A 20169-nucleotide genomic window follows, 5' to 3' on the forward strand; every position below is an offset into this window, starting at 1 on the left:
AACATCTAATTCGAAAGAAACAACGATGTAAAATTATAATAACATATCAACACCAAGTTACAGCATTGTTTATTCTTCAGTTGAGTCTTTGAACATTCAAACAAACATACACGCATAGTAGGTAAACAGTTTATTTTAGATGAAAAAATCTGATTTGAATGGTATATCGGACATTATAGAGAATGAGGTGTCGTAAATAAAATATAATTTTAGAAGCTTTATCATTTGTCTAAATGAGAGTTAGTTCTTAACTTAAACATAATACTTGTACTCATCAATCATATTACATGTATCAACACACCCGAGAAGGAATTTGTATAACTATTGTATTCATAGATATGATTTGAATAACTTGTGGATGTCCATTGAACTGTGACTTGTTCATTTTTACGGACAGCAGCCACTGCCGAACTTGGAAAACAATTGTAATGGTCTGCATCGTATCCATAATAGCCCGATACTATTTTACTTCCAACTTTAATAACATAGTACGAGTAGGTCTGTGGGTATAGACACATTTGAACATTAAATGAATATATCCCTCCAACAGGAGCAGTAAATATACCAGTTGAAGGATTATATCCATTTCCTTCATTCAACACAACTGTTTTATACTTCATTATTTCACCAGAAGAGGGACTAAGATCTGTCAAATGGTATACGCTAAATGTCACATTTGGTACTGAAACAAAGACAGATTGATAGCATTAAATAACATATATCTTTTAAGGAGAATATAACTTTGGATCATTTAAAAGGAAAGATACATGAAAACTTGACACCGTGTTATCACTTAAATGGAAACGTTAGATGTATGTGACTCGAAACTAATTCACTCCTATTAATCAACGGCACTGTCTTATAAAAGTCAATATCTACTTTGATTCATTTCTGTAATAGCAATTTTAACAATTTGTTTACTTGTAATAACTGTTTACATTGATTTCAGTAAATAACGTAACCAGATTTTAGGCCAAATTTATTTTTTAGATTATAAAACTTGTTAATTATTGTCAATAATAAACAACAATATTTAATCTTACGACATGACACTGTATTGCATATTGCAATTTTAGAAGAATCGCCTGCGCATGCTTTACCCAGCGGGGAAGGTGATGGGTTTGTGCAAGTTCGTGATTGCGAACGTATACCACCGTCACAGGAAGCACTACAACTCGTCCAACTTCCCCATGCAGTCCAACCACCATCTGTCAAAAAGGTAACGACACATTGAAGTATACGGGAGGAACATTTAACAGCAACAGCTGTCATAACACAAATGTAATGCAAATATTCATTTCATGTTCATGTCCAAGTAAAAACTTACCAGCGCACGCTTTAACCATACAAACTCTATCATCCATTGCTTCCCCAAAACAGTGGTCTCCAAATCTAGAAGGGGCTGGATTGCTACAGTTACGATGTCTCCTTTGTATACCAATATCACATGTAACAGAACACGCTCCCCAATTTGTCCATTTTGTCCATCCTCCGTGTACTGACAGAAAATAAACATAAAACTCGATCTTATGTCTTTGAAAACAACAATAACGTTAATTCAGATCATGAAAGAAAAAACAAGAACTTCTTTTATCTCTTCTATTGGCTATTGCTCTAGCATAGTAAACGTTAACTACATGTATAATAATATTAAATATTGAAGGTGACGTTTATTGAGACTCATACAGAAGCGACATAATATCAAATAAAACTAAAAACACATACAACAATAAAATGAATCGGCATATATAAGATGACTTAATTGGACAGTAGTAAAGTGAGCTTTGTAATTTAAAGGGGCTCAAATGAGGGGTTTTTTACTTGAAGGGACTGCAGATAATTTTTCGAATTTAATGTTGACTTCCTTTTTATGTAGATCTAGACCATTAACTAACCAAAATTTCAGATTGTTCGCTTACTCTTTTCTTTCCAGAAGAAATACTGAAATTATCCGACTAACCATAGGGCAAAATCACGATTTTCAATCTATTGCAAAGTATATTTCTTTATATTCTATTGCATACCTATCTGTTTTAGTGCTGAAGCTGATCTTTGTAAGAAATTAAAATTCTATGTTTTTAGGCTTTTTGAACTCAGTGGAGTTCCTTTAAGTTAGTGTAAAACATTTATTTACTTGGACATAACTGCTTAACACATGGTTTAGTATCGGTGCCATTTCCAATACAGTCAAGGCCTTGGTTAGCCGGAGCTGGGTTAGTACACGTTCGTTTTCTTGTCTGTATGCCGTTTTCACATGTTACATCACATTCTGACCATGGTGACCACTCTGCCCAGTTACCATCAACTTAAGAAACATAATCAATATCTTAAATAGGTTATTTACAGCTGTTTTGGTCAATGCTTTTGTTAAAGAAAAAAGCAAATAAGATTGTAATGGAAAATTTAGTGATGTACAATGTATCTATTAGAAATGCATTTTGTAAAAAAATTAATAAACAAATACATCTGTTCGAATAGTCTGTTCGTTACATTTTGTAAGTCAAGTCAATGACCTTATCCATTTAAATGCTGAAGATGTTAAGATATTTTTAGTGGGTACAGTAGCACATAAAAAACAAAGAAAGCGCTGCCATCACGTACCTAGCGTACAGAGGCCACAGAACTTTGGACACACATTCTTTGAGTGATTGACATCTTTACAAATATCAAACATGGCATTCATATATGCACAGTCAACTTTCACATCGTCTATGCACGTTGTAGCTGCAAGCATAAATAACTCTAAATTTAAAAGATACATGTTTTAATATTGGATACAAACGATTAGATATAACCGGCATATAACTAAGTGAATGCGTTCTGCATGTGAAGCAAATATGTCTTGAAAAAATTCTAAAATGTCGTTTTACAAAATGTTATCTAAAATATGTTAAAATATATAAAGTTATATCTTATGAAATATTTCTATGAAATTTATAAGCCTTAAAATAATGTTGGTCCCGTAATCATATGGTCAATGTAGAAAAAGTTGTAATATAGAATGTCTCTGTTATTTAATACACATGAATATAGTATGTTAACTACAAAATATATCTAGAGTACGGTTTTATCCGTTAAGCAATGATTTTGTGCATGCAACATTCGCTTTTAAGACAATTTACTAACATATCTATTTAATACAACCATTTCGGAAGTATTCCATTTTTGAAATTCAAACAATATTTTTGCAGCAGATGTATAACTTTATACACTTTAATTCAAAATATTGGCAAAATTAAAAATTGTTTATTTACATGTCATTTAATGATAATATTCCTTCACATTCTATTTCTAAAGAATCATGTATGTAGCAGCTGCCGCACAATAAAAAATGAAAATTTTTCTAGGACATGTGCTCGTTTTGTCTAATCTTTCTACGATATATAAATTAGTACATACGTTTATGGTGAAGACAAAGTTGGTTATTACATCTCTCGGTACTACAGCATTCGTGGCAATTAGTATCACGTGAGCTTATATCACGACCAACAAGCCCTGCTGCTCCACTTAAATGTGCTCTACATTGCTGTAAAAGTGTTACAGACAAAAATGATGATTAAGCTGACAACTAAATGTCAATGGTTTGACTTCTTGTAAAATATGCAGGGAAGAACTGAATATAAGAAGGGATTTTAATGCTCACTACTTATTTGCATAACTAGTATAAGAGAAGTAATCTATACAAAACTAAAAAAAAATCATTAAAGGGCCATAACTTAGACAATAAAACATTGAACTGGAAAATGTTGATAGACTTAGAACTGAGCATTCCTGTAAAGTTTGAATGAAATTGCACCAATAGTCTTGACAAGCTTTTGTGTAGCTGGCTTAACAAAAAATCAACATATTTTTATTCAAGGGTCATAACTCAGCCAAAAATTATTCAAGCGGAAAAATCCATGTTATATGCACAAGAAATTACCAAAAATGAATTATGTAGAGTTTTAATGGAATTGCATAAGTGGTATACAAGGAATACTCCGGGCAAACTTTAAGAATAAATAAATAAAGGGCCATAACTATGACCAAAATCAGTAAACCGCAAAATTCTGACGATATGCACAACAAGACTTAGTAATGATCATTCCTGAAAAGTTCAGATGAAATTGCTCCACAAAAATGGTTATATCAGGGCTAAAACATTAAAGGAAGATGTAAAAAACAAAAAGAGACAGAACCAAAGTTTGATAGATTCAGTTAGTTAATAGAATGAAAATTGAAATCTCAGACATGGAATCTTTAGTATCAACGATTGAACACACGATTACAGATATTGAAATATCGTACTCATTTACAAACAATGGCGATCAGTGATCACATGTGTAGGCTTATGATAGCCAACTGCATGTTGCAGCTATTGTGTAGTAGGAGACACAAACAACATTAACAGGGAAAAACGCGTTTTTTAGTCAAAGGGCATAACTCGAACAAAAATCTCTGAAAACCCGTGTAATATGTGAATATGAATGAAACTTTACACTCAAGTACTTGCGCATTATTCACAGGTTTTCGGCTTGAATGATTCCTTGCCGAGTTATGGCCCTTCAATAAAAAAGTGGGGTTTTACTTGAGCTACCGAGCAATCCTGAAAAGTTTAATTGAAATTCATTAGTGGTGTAGGAGGAGTAGTCTGGACAAATTTTGAAAATAAAAATCATTAAAGGGCTATAACTCTGACAACAATTATTGAATCAAAAATGTTGATGAGATGTACAACTAGACACGGGATTAATCACTCCTGTAAAGTTTTGAAGAAATTTTAAAAGAAGTATCTGTGTGTCAGTCCATACAAGCTTTTGTGTAGGTGGCAGCACTAATACTCCACCTTTTTATTGAAGGGCCATAACTCGGCAAGTAATCATTCAAGCCGAAAACCTGTGAATAATGCGCAAGTACAGTGTAAAGTTTCATTGATATTACCTAAGTGGTACAAGAGGAGTAATCCGGACAAAACCTTTTTTATTTAAGGGCAAAAACTTGGCATTTAATCAATATAGCGGAAACCCATGTCATTTACACAAGTGCTTCTAATCAATCCTGTTAAGTTTCATTGAAATAGTTTAGGGTAGAAAAGGAGAAGTCCGGACAAATTTTAAAAATAAAAATAATAAAAGGGCCATAACTCTGACAAAAACCATTGAACCATAAAAAGCCGATGGTATGCACAACAAGACGTGGTATTGATCATTCGTGTAAAGTAAAGATGAAGTTGTACCAGTAGTTTCTAAGAAGTAGTCCGGACAAAATTCTGTATAGCTAGCAACACACGAAGAAATCAACACCTTTTTAAGGGCCATAACTCGGCCAAAAACATTCAACCGGAATAAAACGTGTAATATACGAAAATGCTTGATATATAGATCAATCCAGTAAAGTTTTTTGAAATTGCATAAGTGGCATTAGAGGAGTAGTCCGGTGGACAAACTTAAAAAAAGTAATCAAAGGACCATAACTATGATCTTTTCTGTAAAGTGTGGATGAAATTGCACCAGTAGTTTTGAAGGCCAATAGCGCGCTTCTAAATTATCTTTATTTTAATTTCAGTTTTGAAAAACCGACATATATAAGATATGTCTTTATATTGCATGATAACTGTAAAATACCGAATTTAAGTCGTTTCAATCAGAAAATGAAATTAAAATAATGGTATGCTTAGAATTGAAGATTAAAAAAGAAAATAGATATTTTTTGTACATATTTAAATCTGAACATAAATTATTGTACCAGACTGTTAGTACTTGAAAAATTAAACAACGGGATACTATTTACTGCTATCGATGTAACAAGGTTGAGATAATGTGGCCAATATTTTACATGTATGCATACTTAATTGTAGTCACTTTCTGTTTTGATGGCGCTCGTGTATTACGGGTAACAACATTTACAAATGTGCGTTATCGGACTTTGTAAGGCACTAAAGCAATTTTTGTTAATCTAATTCGAAATTTAGAGAAAATAGCCTTTTTTAAGTTGATCATACATTAAATTCATATATCATAATATATTAAAATTTGCATATAGAATTGATGGAAGATGAACTTTGAGAAATGGTTAAAAATACATGTATCTAATACTATTGTCCAGTGATTAAAGCTAGTCTTAAATGCAAAAAAAAATATCAATCACCTCAGGTTATATAATTAATATATAAATTATGCATTTAGTAACGAAAGAATTCTTTTTTACAATTGTTTCCTTTAATGTTTTGTTCATACCTGATTTTCAACACACCCTAATGTAAACGTTGTTGTCTGTGCTGTTATGTCTGCAATTTTCAGGCATGACTGTATTAAAGACACAAACATGTATAATTAAAATTTTCATTTCTAATATCAAATATCTGCAAAGACCATCAATGTTTCATAAAGTTGTACAATAGCTAAATACTGATTGTGAGACACAATGTATGCTTGTATATGAAAATATAATTTTCAATAGAATCAATCAGAAACAGATTGTCCATAAGTATAAGAACTTTCAAAGTGCTGTATCATAAAAAAATATGTAAAATCCTTACTTGAAAATCAGTTTCCCTGGAGAGGCATGGTGATGTGCCATTAGAACGGCACAAATGCAAGATTCACAGACAAATCCACCTACCTTACACTTATTGATATTTGTTTTACTTGTTCAAAGCATTACAAATCATAAAAACTAGTACATTATTCACGGTCGCCATATTGAAATAACGGTGGGCCGATCATTTGGTCAATAAATTTGCTTTAAGAGTTCATAAGCTTTGATAGTGCTTTGTTTTAGTCACACTATGCATATACAAGTCTTCATTCTAACTATTCTATAGAAACAAGAAACGTCGACGTGAATGAAGTATAGTAAAGGATAAATACTAATATACTTAGTGGACAGGTTTATTTGACCGATAAATAATGCAGACTGCTAAATATTATTATAAGATAAGCACACAAAAAGGTCAGCCTGGTTCACATACCGTACCATATTGTAAAAGTCAGTGATGGCAAATTGCTGATCTAAAATTTACTGATTACTACAGTTAGGTTATAATTTTGATTGGTATTGATATAACTCAAATTAGGACAATTCCATTTATTTGAACATAATGTCCATTGACCGGAGATAATTCAATTCCCCTGAATTAACTTTTTGTGTTTACACTGAATTTCTGTCTCGTTTTTCTTCTACTTCTACTTTCATTGTAAAGCCTCTACTAGCGACAGCATAGCAAATCAATGTTGAAAGGCGTGAAAGAAAGGTAATTACCTGTCCACTACTGCAGATTGTTGTGTGAAGGCAACTTTTAATGTCTGTCACATTTGAACAAGAGTAGCATTCCAATGCGTCTGATTAAATATATATGAACAATGATAATGCATATCATATGATTTTGTATATTTAGATTTATTATCATTTGTATCTGATCAGTATTTTAGGTAAATTCTGTCAATTAAGAATATTATAACGTTCAATTAAAAACCATATCTTAAACGCCATAATTTTTATCTGTTAACTATTTCAATCACATATCATTTGTATAGACTTGTTATGACGATTAAAAATACTTTTCATTCATCTCTACTGAAACGATTTAAATGTTCTTCTTTATTTGAAAACAACACATACGTATGCTGCCTGGAACCAGCACCAATAACACAAGTACAAACATTTGCTTTTCTGAAATAAAATATTTATTTTAAAAACATGGAAGCTATTCATATTATTAAGTAAGATAAAGCTTTCTACACAAACTAAAATAATTTTGTATAAACAAAAAGAAAGAGATTTTTTTGCAACTTTTAGATATTGTATTTTGTCATATTTTGGACAGTCTTGTTTATGCTTTTCATCGAACTTTATCACTTTTATTGAAAAATAAACAACTTACTTTCTGCCAATTTGAAGAATATTTATCTAATGTAGATTACCATTCCTTTCAAATGTTTCAAATGATATGGCCTTGTCAGTCAACATGTATTTATATCATGCTTGCGCATGCGATAAAGAATGTCCAAAATTTATACCACTCACGATTTCATTCTGAAAATAGATTATTTTTAAATAGCTAAATGCATCATTTCGACATATTTGTTCATTTTTAGATGTGTTTCGTATTTAAATTCAATTCCATTTTTATAGTACTTGAAAAAGGTTCTACTGACGGTGTTATGTAAACTATAATAATTGATGTTATTCCTTATTTAATTAAAATAATGATGCTTGTTTTAACGTGTTTTATGGGCATTGAGCATCATTGAAACGATGAAAGTCGTATTAAGATAGGGAAATGGTTCGACTTCATTCGTTTAAATACTGGAACAGTTGCAATGACTAATGTCTGAAAAATATCCTTTGCATTCTAACATTTTAAGTTATTAAGCAACAACATTTTCACCCATTTCACCGTAAAACATTGTATTACAGTCGACTCCACTTATAACGCACTCAATTCGGCATTTAAATAGCGTTCGTTACATCCGAAGTTCGTTGGCGAAGTAGTAACAAAATGGTGGTCAAATTTGCCGTTAAAAATCCATACCTGTCACTCATCACCGGTGTAATCGTTATTTTACGGCAGCGGCTATTTAATGAGGGGCATTTTATTAAACAATATATTATGTTCATGTATTTAGACATTTAATACTTGTCTATAAAGTGCTTACCATTTGTATTCTTTTGCTATTTGTTTGTCATTGTTTGGTTAATATTGCATACAAAAAATCGTTTTTTTGGGTATACACAGCAATTTATCAACTGAGGGTGCGAAATACAAACTTACCGTAACAAGTAGGAAATTATGTTGTGAGGGCATTTTATCAAAATCTTTTTTCCCTGAAGCCATCACTTACCTGTGCAGCCACTCGATTGAATAATAATCGAATAGCGCTATTCAAATATTTATCTTAATCGAGAGCATCCCGATATTTAAATTTTAACAGTTTGTTTTTACCGAGCACAGTAACATGTTTTTCGCCATTTAAGGGCTTGAAAAAGTTGTTCGCTATAGCAGAAAATTCGTTTTAAGCCAGCGCGTATTGAGTGATGTGATTTAATATAAAATAAAGCAGGAATCGGTTGGGGATGTCAGATTTAGTTCGCTATTAACGATAATTCGTTATAAACGAGTTCGTTATAAGTGGAGTCGACTGTATATTGTATGATTTATGTCTACATTCGAAAAAAGTAACATTCAAAAAAGATAAAAGAAGAAAAAGTAGTAAAATTATAAAAGAAAGTTTGCCCCTAGTACAGTTTGAACCAATGGCAACTCTTTTTCCTTACGAAATATTGATAATTTTTTGAGCAGTTTTGAATCAGACATTGCAAAAAATATACGAATTCATATCATACTGAGTTATTTGATATATGCCCATTAAGGGGTACATAGTAATTGAATAGGTAAATTTTGAAATGAGTTTACATTTTGCCATATTTCCCTTAAATTATATATTTTACTTCGCAGATATTGAGAGAAACATCTTACGTATACGTATCCGAAGGAAATGTCTGTAAATATTCATCTGACCTTACCTGTAACATTCAATTCATAAATGGAGTGGGACAGTCTTTTTATATTCTAGGCAGATTGATATTTTCTCTTTCAACTGTTAGTCAGTCACCATTATAACAGTAAGTCTTTTATAATATATAGTCAATTCAAAATGGGCATTATGTCACTTTAAATGCAAGGAATTTATATTGTCATAATATTTAATCTTACTTGCCATAATGAGAAAGCAATATGATTTTATTCAGATTCATCACTTTATTCAAAGAACGACTATCTTCTGTAAGGTTAAATTTAACTTTGTACGCGGATCAACCCTTGGAGTAATTCAATCATTTCATACATCAAAGACCGTAAAGTTTTCACTTAATTTTTGTCAAATCATAAATTTCAAACGAGCTGCAATTTTCACCTAATTACAATTGATGTTATGTTCTCTAAACAAAAAATGCTGCACATATTCATTGATTTTCAATTAATCTTCAAAGGTTATTATGTAACACAATATGTACAAGTTAGTGTACATCCTTGCTGTTTTACAGAAATTAAAACTTCGACGGGATCGACAGCGACCGTAGAATGTTTCTAACTAGGGATGAAAACATATGTACTTAGTGGCATTCTTTTTTTGGCTTCATTAATATTCTCTTTAAAACGTCACTTCCAGTCCGCTGGACTCAACAATTACCTGAATGGAGTATTAAAATTAGATCTTACAAATGAAATATACATGATTTAAGTCACTGCGCACGAAGACACGTACCCTTGTGTTTCAGTTTGGAAAAATTGAGGACTGCCATTTGTCTGATACGAGTTTTCATTTGCTTGATACTAAAACATTATTTTCGTAAAAAAAAATTATGAGTGTTTTGGCCAGACAGTGGAACCACCGTTAACTTTTCATTTATTTTCTGAAGTTCAGTGTTAGAAAGTTTTTTTGTTATTGAAAAGATTTATTTGTTGATTTTAATTGATATGGGATTAATAAGGAATTTCGTGAAATTTATTGTATGACTTTCTTTCTACATTCGTGATAAAAAGGTTTTCATTGACAATTTGTGTTGGTTTTTACAAGCGCAGTATCTTTTTCGCCAAGACGTGTAGTTAAATCAGAACTACATATCCTTTATTTAGAAATACAAACTTATTCTATATTGGCCTTTTGACATCATTTTAACAAAATCAATATTCAAAAGTGGCCCGAGAAAGCACATGCGCAACTTTATGCACATGACTTTTTTTACAAAGCGGTTTTATGAATTTCTATAAAAATTGAAGCCGACTATCAACGGAATTCGATTATACTTCTGTGAAAATTAACACATAGACTTTTAAAGAAATACAGCGTTTTCATTGGATGACAAATGAAGCTTGACAATAAGTCTTTTAAATAGACTTAGTGTAATTTTTTTACATCATATCAGTCATGTAATCATATCAGTCATGTATCTGTGTAGTACCAAATGAATGATACTTGACAAAATGCCTTGAACAGAATTCTTAGTAGAAAAGTGAACATGCTTAGTGCTTGTAATCCTACTGGATAGCACAAGTTTATATAAATACATGTATATCATTCTGTCTTACACTCCCTCATTGTTTGTACGTACCTTTAATCGATCATAATACTGTTTGCTAAAGTTAACTTAATAGCAAGTTTTTGTTATCTTCAATTTACGTACAGACAGTTCATAAAGCTGACACAAGTTTTATATGATGCATGTAGTTCAGTTAGATAAAGTAACAAAATTAGAAATTCTTTGAAAACCAGCTAAACTTGTAAGCTTCAAGATAACCCATTAAACTACATTTTGTTTGCATAGTATTTAGTCATATAAACATACAAAATCTAAATAACTTAGTTTTTCACTTAAAATTTATAAATTCATAATGATGTCTTTTTATTGATTAATGTATCGTTTTAATAATGGATGTTTTGTTAAGTTTTAGGCTCAAATTGCTTATATCATACAGTCATTTTACGATGCCGATGTGAATATGAATTTAAAAGTTTTTTTTGACCAAGCTAATGTGACGGCGCAGGCCGAGGAGGCTAATTCTATAAAGTTAATCGAAATCTTCAACAAAAACTTTATTTTTTTTATGACAAGAATAAAGTTCTTCATTTTTTTTATTTTATCAAAGTTGTTTTGATAATCCATTTTCATGCACATTATAGAACAAGTCTTACTCCTTAATATACGGAGGCCAAACGCAGAAGTTTATCCCTGTTTTCGGCATGTGCATGCCTTTCTAAATCTTGTTAGTATTCAATGCGCGTCTCAAATATATCTTTTTGTCTGTAAGACATATTATTTACATGTCTTCCAATCGTTCGCAAGATATTACGAAAACTTAGTACTTATTGTCTTTTGAAAATAAGAATCAAATGCCGTTTGTTTGATGTAATCTATATATGCATGCAATCAACAATATCATAAAGATGAATTTAAATTTTGACGAACGATGTGCTTGCACTTATTACACTACATTTTACATTTAAAACCGTGTGTGCAAACGCGAAAAGTACACAAATCAAGTCAAGTTTCAAACGAAAGTAGGACGCGTGAAAGTTGTATGATAAGATTTTCTGTTTGGGACATTCTTTGACATCATATTAACAAAAATTAAAAGAATAATTTAGCATTAAGCTTAACATATCATTTACAGTCCTTTATTCCCATTTCGTTATTTACATTTTTTGTGATGCCTCTATTGTTTATCTTAAAATAAAAAACCGTTGATAATTTACTTCATTTAAATTATACATTTTCTTTTCAGTCATGATAAAAAGATATGCATTTTGTAATTTGAATAAGTGAAACTGTGAGTTTTTTTTTCAAATGAAGTTTATTCGTTGAGAAAAATGGTATCATACACTTCAACAAGATGCAACAGTCAAACATTCATTATTTTTAATTTACTTTTACCTTAATACAGTTTTTAATATATGAGTTGATTGTCCACCATTTCTCAATGCTATTCAGTGCATAACAGTTACTAGTAAATGCATACCCTGCAGAGTATATACAGAATGAAGGACTTTGAGATTGTGAGGGGGATGTTGGGATGAGGGGTCGTTAACTCAGCCCTCAGCCTTGATTAAAAGGGGTGGACGTGTCCAAAATATTATTTCGTTGGTTTTCGTAAACGTTCTGACACAAAATACCTTGTGGCATTTACTACAGACATTTATTTTATTGTACTTAAAGCATTTACGGTATGTGGCGTTCGCTCAATCCACCCCATTAACCGCCCATACACTGCTACAAAGGCCAAAAAAAAAGAATATATTTGTCTTAAGTATTAAAATCATTCACGTTGATATATGATAAAAATTGATATAATGGAACGTTATTTTTATCAATAAGTGATTAACCAGTTTCTTCTTTTGGTGTTTTCGCATGATGAATATTTAAGTGTCATAAATGCTAAATTTTTCGTTGTCGAATAAGGCTAAATATGCTATATATTTAAAAAGATTGACTATTATAATGGTCATGGACCAATTATTGATAAAAATAAGGAAAAAATATAACAACTGTCTAAAATATGAATACAGACTGCACGTAAACATTTACTTTACATTCTGAATTTTTATGCGTCGCGTTGATTATTAATAATACAAATGAACAGGACTATAAAATTATGACAAAATTCAAAATTATTTTGACTTTGACCTGCACACACACCATTTACACGTGGATGTGTATAATGTCACTAAAAAGCAGAAAAGGTAATACTAAATAGACTTGCACCCCAAATGAATTTCATCTTCTACACCTTAACGGGTTTATAAATGAAATGATGAATCTTGCACCGTGCCATCAATTCAGGCCTGTTTACTGAAAGAAAGGAGAGTAACTCAGAGAAAAGAAAAGTCATTGACTGTGACCATTTTGATTATTAATTAAATCATTATTAGACAATTTAGACACCAATTCAAAGAGAATAAAATTATTTAAAATACACCCAAAAGAGGTTATATAATTACGAAATTTATTCACACAATCAGACCATCACCTGAGCTTATTATATTTTTTCTTACATCTGTTACGCATCAATATGAACAAACTATGCTTTCTGCACAGTTATACGTAAAGTTATATCGAAATTAAAGTAACAATGCTCATTTTATTTCACTTGCAAGTTGAGTTTAAATAAGTAATTTAATTCAAGGGATTCACTATAATTATAATAGTGATTAACCAATAATTGATGCTAAAAATGGTTATAGGATAATATAATATATAAACTAATAAACTATCTAACTTATAGAAAAACTGCCCCACACTTTTTAAAATTCAACGTTACCAATACATCCCAAACGATATTTATAGATACTGACCTTGGGTTATGTGAATTATTTTTTGCATTGAATTTCTTAAATATAAAATTGAACACAATTTGGCAAAATATAAACTTAAAAGTATTTTTTTACTTTTACCTGTGCACCCTCCATTTGAACTTGGATAGACATAATGTCACTCTAATATATAAGATTACCGTTCATAGGGATATATAATTTCAATTAAGTCTTCTTCTTATGAATGAATCCTTTCCTTACTCTCGCACAAAGAACAACAACAACAACAACCCAGTAATTTCTATAATGTTTACTATCTTCTCTGTTTCAGGAAGTTTTGAAATAGAGGCATTTATATACCAATATAAGCATAACCAAGTTTTCTACTCATCGTAATCTTCTTGAATCAATGATTTGGATAACTTAATAAACTAACGTTTTAACACAGACTTTCTGAGTAGGAAGTGTACATATATTTGCATAATTTCGTTAAGTACATTTATTTCAAAACCCCCGTTTAGGATCAATGACTTAAGTAAATTGAATGAAATAACATATAAAGGATATTTGTTTAGTTCAGTGTAAGATCGAAATATATTTCACCGACTGAGAACCAAAAGCTATATTTCACGAGTGGCGCATCCACGAGTGAAATATGAACTTTTGGTGTTCACAAGGTGAAATATATTTCGATCTTACACTAAACTAAACAAATTTTCTTTTTATTATATGCAAATAAACGTTTTAAAAATACATTACAATCACTGAAACAACGTAAGGGGCTTAAATTCAAAACAGTGAAATTATCAAAGTGGTAATTTCACTGTTTCAAACAGTGAAATTACCAGTTGTATATCACTGATATATTTCTGTAAACCACTGAAAAGCATGAAATAAAACATTGTATTTGCTTGCAGAATAATCAATGATAAAATCAAATCTGTACATCGGGAAAGCCCGACGGCAATAGACTTGATGTCTTTTTTTCAAAAGGTAGCAAAAGCAGTAGTAATACATGTATCTACATTTTTATATTTATATGAAGTAATATTGGAAAATACTGTTTGGAAAAGGTTCTCAAAATTGTTGTAGAATATTTTAGCTACACCCCGCTGAAGCCAAATAAAAATAAAAATAATAGTCTAAACGTCATTATTACAGAAAGGGCAAAGCCTCAGGGGGAAATTAAACGAAGACACTATATGGCAGAAATCACCATGAGGATTTACCAAAACAAAATACACAAACATATTCTTTTTAAGATCTATTTTCAATTGCAGATACTTAATCAACAATTAAAGTGTATGTAACAATACCCCAGAAAAAGCATTTCTGCTATATTGATTATCATATATCATTTTTGAGGAAGCACCATGAGTTAACTGAACAGTCACGTTTTCATTTTTTCGGACAACAGCCACGGCTTGACTTGAATAACAATCTATGTAACTTCCATCCACTCCATATGGAGTTGCTACAATTGTACTTCCAACTTTTATAGCAAAGTACGAAACGATGTGGGGATATAGACACATTTGAAGGCTAAATGTGTATGTACCACCAACAGGAGCGGTAAATATTCCAGTTGACGGATTATATCCATTTCCCGCGTTTAATAAAACCGTTTGAAATTTCATTATCTCGCCGACACGAGGACTCAGATTTGTCAAATGGTATACGTTGAAAGCCACGTTTGGTACTAAAAATAGAAGAAAAAAACATCTTGAAGTTCCTAATGAAAGGTAAATAAGTGTTTTCTAATATATATTTTGAAGAACTTACTGTTTATATTTATTGTAAAGTGTATTAAACTAACTTACAACAGCCTCAGTTTTTTTCGCATATACATGGTAATATGACTCAAAATTATGAATAATACCAGTTTATAATAATAAAACAATAACACCAGTACACTGTCTTTACCTAAGGTTTCACAACCTAGACATTCATCGAACAATAATATTACACAAAATGTCACTTTTACACTGAATTTTTATGTAATGATTACAAAATCAAATTTTTATCGTTTTTTGGATAACTTTAGATCATCCCATGGCTCAATTTCCCGGTTTTATAAATCATTAATCACTTTCGTTTTAGCAATCAAACAATGTTGCACATTTAAGATAATTCGTGATGAATCTTCAAAAATATTTTATATAGAGGATATTTGTTAAGTTCAGTGTAAGATCGGAATATATTTCACCGAGTGAGCACCAAAAGGTATATTTCACGAGTGGCGCAGCCACGAGTGAAATGTAAACCTTTGGTGTTCACGAGGTGAAATATATTTCGATCTTACACTAAACTGAACAAATTTTCTTTTTATTATACGCAAAAAAATGGTTAAAAAGGTCATTTTTACCTAATAATAAATGAATAGCGAGCCAAATAATTATACAACGTGACTTCATTTACGACGTCACGTTATTAAGTTGGTTTCCAGTTCTGTGTACGCTGGTATTTCAGTGAAACAACGTAAAGGGCTTAAATTTAAAACAGTGAAATTATCAAATTGATATTTTCACTGTTTCAAACACTGTTTCAGTTTTAATTCACTGATATATTTCTATAAACTATGGAAAAGCATGTAATAAGTGGAATTATTTTTATCAGAAATGTCTTGGCCCTCGATCGTGTCTACTTTTCATCAAATGTTGGCTTAAATCCGACAACAAAAAAGCATTTAATCGTTTCCTAACAAACTGTGATTAATTATCTTAGTAATCAAAGGCTATGTTATGATTCTCATTCTGTATAGGAAGGTTTCCATAGTGTTTTTATCAGGAGACTTTTGATAAATGCATACGATCCTACATGACCGTGTCCAGTTTGTCTAACTTGAATGAACTGGTTAGTTGATTATAACAAGAATTTCACCACAATGTATTTCTAAACAAAACAGTACATTCTACTGTTTGTGGTTAAATCTACTGTTATTCAAATAAGAGATCAGAGTAGGGATCTTTCATATTGTGACCTTTTTTTACAAGCAGATTGATGTTCTGTTTTCGTGGACTGAATTAGCTGATTAGGGTACTAATTGTTTGACATTTTCCTACTTTGCGTATTTTCTGTTCGTACATGTATGGTTTTGGTACAATTTGAACGATCAATGTTTTAAAAGTTAAACGTTTATAATAAACTATCTGTAATGTACTTCTGCAGACAGTTCATGAGCTGACACAGAAATTGTGTTCTGCTTAAATTATGTTAGATATTTTAGATACAGTTTGGGACATGTGAATTCATTTTAAAGAACAGTCGTTAAATATGTACGCTCAAAGAGAACCTCATTAATTTATAACTTATGAAGAATTATAACAAATTAATTTTTAGCGTTTGAACCCCATGATTTTCCAACAAAATCGTTATTAGTTTCAATCCTATGAAATAATCTTGTTTCCATTTTCAGAGTCCACAATAGATTATCAAATGCATATCGTACTCCATTTAGAGTCATTTTCATTTTCAGAATAAGTAAATTTATTCTGTACTTCTAACAACAAAGTACTGTTAAATGTAAGAGTGAAAAAAGATATATAATGTTTAGAACAAAATTAATTCTATTGGACTCCTACCCAGCTGCAAAAACAATATCAGTCTCGGCTAACGCCTCGTCCAATATAGCTCAGCACGTCCAACAGAATTCAGTTTTGCACTCAAAAATGTATAATAACCTCATTATACTTCATACATAATATTTTGGTTCTATATATCACACTTGTCATCATTACAAAATCCGTTAAAATGCATATTGCACAACCACAAACATGTATTAATTTTGGACTTTTATTTCCCAATCAATCCTGCCCTAATTTAAAAATCGTTTTTAACGCTTATCATTATCATGCTAAGCATATTCATTTATGGCATTCAATTAATAATAACATTCCATATCTTAAAGTAAAAATAACATTTGATAAGCGCACTCAAAAGCTGCAAAGAAAATAAAAATTTAACTGAACTTTCTTTTTTCTCACTGTTATAATATTGGCAGTTCTGGTTTATTGGTAGTCCCTTACTAAGTGAATGTTCTGATACGCTGTGCAACAATCGATACAATTATTAATTTTTGAGACATATATAAGATAAAAAATTGAATGAATATATAAGATAATTGCCCTTAAAATGGAATCAAGTGTAAAAACGAATTATCCTTCAATCAATGTAATTAACCGTAAAAGGTATAATTTCATCTTATAGCAGTCAAAATGAAATGATATAATCTCACTCCATGTAAGTAACTTCCCTTCATTTCAAACACACTATTGACCTCTAAACTGTTTGAATTATTTTTGAGTGAGATTATACAAATCAATTATATTTCAAACATGAAAATGTTAATATTGTATACATATAAGCATTTATTGCTGTTAATATTATATTTCTTTAACGCAAAAACTGACAGTTTTAACAGTTTTAATAATTTCATCTTATAGCAGTCAAAATGAAATGATATTATCTCACTCCATGTAAGGAACTTCCCTTCATTTCAAACACACTATTGACTTCTAAACTGTTTGAATTATTTTTGAGTGAGATCATACAAATCAATTATATTTCAAACATGAAAATGTTAATATTGTATACATATAAGCATTTATTGCTGTTAATATTATATTTCTTTAACGCAAAAACTGACAGTTTTAACAGTTTTAATAATTTCATCTTATAGCAGTCAAAATGAAATGATATTATCTCACTCCATGTAAGGAACTTCCCTTCATTTCAAACACACTATTGACCTCTAAACTGTTTGAATTATTTTTGAGTGAGATCATACAAATCAATTATATTTCAAACATGAAAATGTTAATATTGTATACATATAAGCATTTATTGCTGTTAATATTATATTTCTATAACGCAAAAACTGACAATTTTAATGTTACATCTTGATACAATGTTCATCTAAATTGGATGTTTGACTCAGAGTTTAAGCTTAAGACAAAGAAAAAGATAACCACATGGAATTTCCTTTCTAATTGGACACAGTACACGGTTATAAGCCTAGAGCCTTACATCTCACACGTGAAAGAAACAAGTCCCATTTCATTTACGCCTGACTTGTTTGTGACTTTATTTTCATTCAAATTGGGACAATTGTGACTATTTTTTTGCTTTGCAACTTTCACAAGTTTACAGAAGTGAAAGTTGCAGAAATGTATGGAAGATATGAAAACAAACCAGTTGAAGTCGTATGTCTTTATAACAGTTTTAACTATTCTTTAGTACCAGTTTTAAGATAAATTTAAACAAGGACATGTTTGCTTAAATCAGAATTTTATTATAATCATCTTATAAAAGTATGTGGATGTACACAAATCTGACTTATTGTATATTTATCGTCAACTATGTATCATAGGTTTTTCTATTTAAGCTCATTTCATAATTAACATATTTAAAACAGAATTCCATTCATTCAAGAATCAAATTTTACGGATAATAATGGACTGTTTTGTCCTTAGATATTAGAAACGGTTTGACTGACGTCACAATGATAATAAATCATTAAGAAATATTTCAGAATAAAATAATTGGCAACCAGTGATGTCTTTTTCAAGTTCCATACATACAATCTGTAATTCAGCAATCATAGTGAATTAAGCAAAGCTCCAGAAAACGAATTTCTGCTGTATTCACTATCAATGATTTTATTAGAGTAAGAATCGTATGTCCACTGAACAGTCACTTTTTCATTTTTAAGAACAACAGCCACGGCTTGACTTGGAAAGCAGTCATTCTTATCCCCATCTATTCCATCAGGAGCTGCTATAGTTGTACTCCCAACCTTTATAGCATAGAACGAGTAAGTACCTGGTTGCAGACACATTTGAACGCTAAATATGTATGTTCCATTAACTGGAGCAGTAAAAACCCCAGTCGAAGGATCATATCCATTTCCCGCGTTTAATAAAACTGTTTTATACTTCATTATTTCACCAGCAGACGGACTATGATCTGTCAAATGGTAAACGTTGAAAGCCACGTTTGGTACTACAATAGAAAAAGAAACAGATTACTTTGCAGTAGGTTGAAGTTTGAATTTCCACACATATTTTCATTTAAGAAATGGTATAATTTGCATAATAATCGTCAATAACAGTTACGGAACAGTTTTATATAAATTTTCATAGTTTCTCCATAATTATCCAATATAGTGCAAGACGTGATATTAAACGTTTTTTTTTTATTTTAAGCTCTAACAGCCATCATGTTTAGCAAATTAAACATTTTAGTAAAAAAACATCCAAATTACATTATGTTTTATTTAAATCTGCAAAAAGGTTGAAGATTAAATGATGTTTAAACCATATATCTATTTTCTGCCCTTACTACCATCTTGATTAGCAGACTGGACGAATTTTACTATTTTGTC

General features: G+C 30.7%; 1 protein-coding gene across 1 annotated transcript in view; it reads right to left on the bottom strand.

Moving 5' to 3' along the window:
• Positions 1–139: 139 nt before the first annotated feature.
• The window catches only part of LOC132749987 (uncharacterized), a 37999-nt gene continuing 17969 nt past the window's right edge, over positions 140–20169 (bottom strand). Inside the window, exons 19-30 of the mRNA XM_060739937.1 lie at positions 19386–19787; positions 15104–15486; positions 7862–7871; positions 7600–7650; positions 7240–7319; positions 6216–6284; positions 3400–3526; positions 2602–2724; positions 2135–2305; positions 1328–1498; positions 1044–1208; positions 140–682 (exon numbers count right to left, since the gene is read on the bottom strand). Coding sequence (XP_060595920.1) covers positions 279–682; positions 1044–1208; positions 1328–1498; positions 2135–2305; positions 2602–2724; positions 3400–3526; positions 6216–6284; positions 7240–7319; positions 7600–7650; positions 7862–7871; positions 15104–15486; positions 19386–19787 — 2156 coding nt within the window. The 3' untranslated portion in view covers positions 140–278. The remainder of the gene's footprint in view (positions 683–1043; positions 1209–1327; positions 1499–2134; positions 2306–2601; positions 2725–3399; positions 3527–6215; positions 6285–7239; positions 7320–7599; positions 7651–7861; positions 7872–15103; positions 15487–19385; positions 19788–20169) is intronic.

Source organism: Ruditapes philippinarum, unplaced genomic scaffold, assembly GCF_026571515.1.
Source record: "Ruditapes philippinarum isolate M1 unplaced genomic scaffold, ASM2657151v2 ctg1025_1_1_1_1, whole genome shotgun sequence".
NCBI lineage: Eukaryota > Metazoa > Mollusca > Bivalvia > Venerida > Veneridae > Ruditapes > Ruditapes philippinarum.